General features: G+C 44.4%; 1 protein-coding gene across 1 annotated transcript; it reads right to left on the bottom strand.

Moving 5' to 3' along the window:
- LOC109784912 (histone H4) lies at positions 1 to 583 on the bottom strand. Its single transcript, XM_020343522.4, has one exon. It carries the CDS (start codon positions 511 to 513, stop codon positions 202 to 204), a length of 312 nt encoding a protein of 103 aa, XP_020199111.1. The 5' UTR covers positions 514 to 583; the 3' UTR covers positions 1 to 201.
- Between the last annotated feature and the right edge of the window lie 2,239 nt (positions 584 to 2,822).

Raw genomic sequence — 2,822 nt, 5'->3', positions numbered from 1 at the left:
TCGAGAGATGAAGTACAACTTCCATTTCATTCAGGTTCATTTCTTGCAAGAACCAACAACTCCAGTACATTCAGATCCATCGCCTTCTACTAACTACACAGACCTATGGAACAGCAGGACACGCACTCAGAAACGAAACCATAGCAGAGGAACAGCAGCATCCAGCAGAGTCGACTCGATGGAGCAGCAGCGGGCGCAGGCCTAGCCGCCGAAACCGTAGAGTGCGCGTCCCTGTCGCTTGAGCGCGTAGACGACGTCCATGGCGGTGACGGTCTTGCGGCGGGCGTGCTCGGTGTAGGTGACGGCGTCGCGGATGACGTTCTCCAGGAAGATCTTGAGCACGCCCCGGGTCTCCTCGTAGATGAGCCCCGAGATGCGCTTCACGCCGCCCCGCCGCGCCAGACGCCGGATGGCCGGCTTGGTGATGCCCTGGATGTTGTCGCGGAGCACCTTACGGTGGCGCTTGGCGCCGCCCTTGCCGAGGCCCTTCCCTCCCTTGCCGCGGCCGGACATGGCTGACGGCTTGGAGCTGACTGAGATGGAAATGGAGGAGGAGCGGTGGTGGCGGCGGCTGGTGGGAGGATTGGGGGGAAGCGAAGGGGGATTTAACAAGGGAGGAGTGTGCAGCCTGCCGTTGGATCAGCACGGGATTGGACGGGCGGGATGGCGATCCGGGAGAGAGATGGCGCGGATCGGTGACGTGGCTCTCAAATTTCGTTCTCCGTTCAGGCGGGCGGCAGCTCAGATTTTGGATTTTACCGGTTCCAAGCGAGCCCTTCGTGCGTTCGTTCGTCCGTCCTCCGTTCGAAACTTGAGTACAGCAACAACGGATGAAATTACATGTAACACGATCATACCTTTTTTTTTTATTATCAAAGAAGGGTTTCCCCCTCCAATTTCCATTCACGAAAACCAACAGCAAACTACGAATACCAGTTCACTTACAAAGATAGAAGGCCCAAAAGCTACTAGAACTACCTTACGCAACGCATCATAGCTAGCAAACGTAAAACCCAACTAGGAAAAATGTCACCCGCAATAAGAACGACAGTCATGCTACAACGACACACAAACTAAGAGCAGGTCTATTACAGATATTAAGATAGAGACATCCAGAGCAAAAGCACAAAGCAAAGTTCTTTGCAAGTCTGCCACTGCTTTGAAGTGGAGGATGCCACCACGCATATCCATCAGTCTTCTAGTCGCGGCACGTTATACCTCCACCCCTGCGCAGACCCGTAAACTTCACTTGCTACTCGTTCGAGCAACTTTGATCCCAGCTCCAGTTCCTTTTTGTTTCGGTCCTTTATCTACAAAATAGACCACGCCATGATCCAATATGTCATCATTTGTATCTATGTCATAGAATCCTTATAGATTTTATGCTAAAAAATGACAACATTACGACTCTTCCAAATTGCCCAAAACATAGCTGATAAACCCACCAGAACTAATTTTCGTTCTACTTTTCTAAAGGTTTTGAGCCACCCTCCAAAGCAGTCATCAACCAAGGTGGGGATGGTTCTAAGACCAAAAGTGCATTTCAACAGACTCCACATTAAAGATGTAGCTGAACAAGTAAAAAATAAATGATCTATTTGCTCTTCCTTACCACAGAACACACAATCTTTAGATCCTTTCCATCCTTTTCTACTCAAAGAATCTTTAGTTAAAATGCTTTTTTTGTTCATTAGCCAAAGAGACACTTTAATTTTTGCAAAAACTTTCACTTTCTAAAAAGAACTGTGGATAATTGCAGTTTTCAGCTACTAGTTTCCTATACAAGGTTTTAACAAAGAGTTTTTTTATCAGCGGTGAGAGTCCATTCAACTCTATCTCTACCCCTCCCCATTTCAACTTCTTCACATCTTCTTTTTAAATTGTTCCACGGCTCTAGAGTATCTTCATGTAAGGTTCTCCTAAATCTAAAACCCTGCCACCCTTTACAGATAGCCTCATCCACAGTAATATTATGATCAAACCAGAGGCTGTATAGCCTAGGATAATCATCTTTTAAAGCATGGTCATCTACGCATATATCCTCCCAGAATCTAGTTCCTTTTCCATCTCCCAATTTCTTCCTAGCAAACTTATAAAAGATCTCTTTTACTTTCAACAAGCTCCCCCAGAATTGGGAATCTCCCTGTCTTTTCTTCAATCAGGAACATATTTGTCAAACAACACCTTTTGCCACAAACCCTCATCTTGTTCCATTTTCCAGAACCATTTCACTAGTAGAGCTATATTCATAATTTCCAAATTTAGAATCCCCAATCCCCCACAATCCTTAGGGAGACAACATTCTTTCCACTTAACCAAATGATATTTTTTTGTCTTCACCTTCTTGCCAAACTAGTCTTGCTCTATAGAAGTCAACCTTTTTCCTTACACCTACTGGCAAGGGATAAAAGGATATCATAAATAGGGGCATGTTGGTCAAGCAAGCCTAAACTAGAGAAATTCTTCTAGCTATAGATCCTAGCAGCCTGCCTTTCCAACATCTACATCTAGTCTCAATTTTTTTCAACCACCCCATCCAGTGTTTGTTTCTAACCTTAACATTAGACACAGGTAATCCCAAATATTCCATGGTAAGATCTCCCATTTTACATGTAAAAATTTTCTGATATATTTCTTTTCTATCATTAGCTTTACCAAATAGGAGCAATTCACTTTTATGAAAGCTGATTTTCAGCCCAGACATTTGTTCAAATGCACACAAAATGAATTTTAAGTTTTTTGCACTTCCCACGTCATCCTGTAGTAAAAAAATAGTATCATCAGCATATTGCAACATGTTGACTCCTTTATTATCATTTCTC

The sequence above is a fragment of the Aegilops tauschii genome, chromosome 6, assembly GCF_002575655.3.
Source record: "Aegilops tauschii subsp. strangulata cultivar AL8/78 chromosome 6, Aet v6.0, whole genome shotgun sequence".
NCBI classification, from domain to species: domain Eukaryota; kingdom Viridiplantae; phylum Streptophyta; class Magnoliopsida; order Poales; family Poaceae; genus Aegilops; species Aegilops tauschii.
The sequence above is the reverse complement of the archived record's forward strand: the minus strand, read 5'-3'. Positions and strand labels throughout refer to the sequence as shown.

Bases quoted from the DNA above. Each gene is read 5' to 3' on its own strand.
- LOC109784912 (XM_020343522.4), bottom strand. From the start codon at position 513: ATGTCCGGCCGCGGCAAGGGAGGGAAGGGCCTCGGCAAGGGCGGCGCC.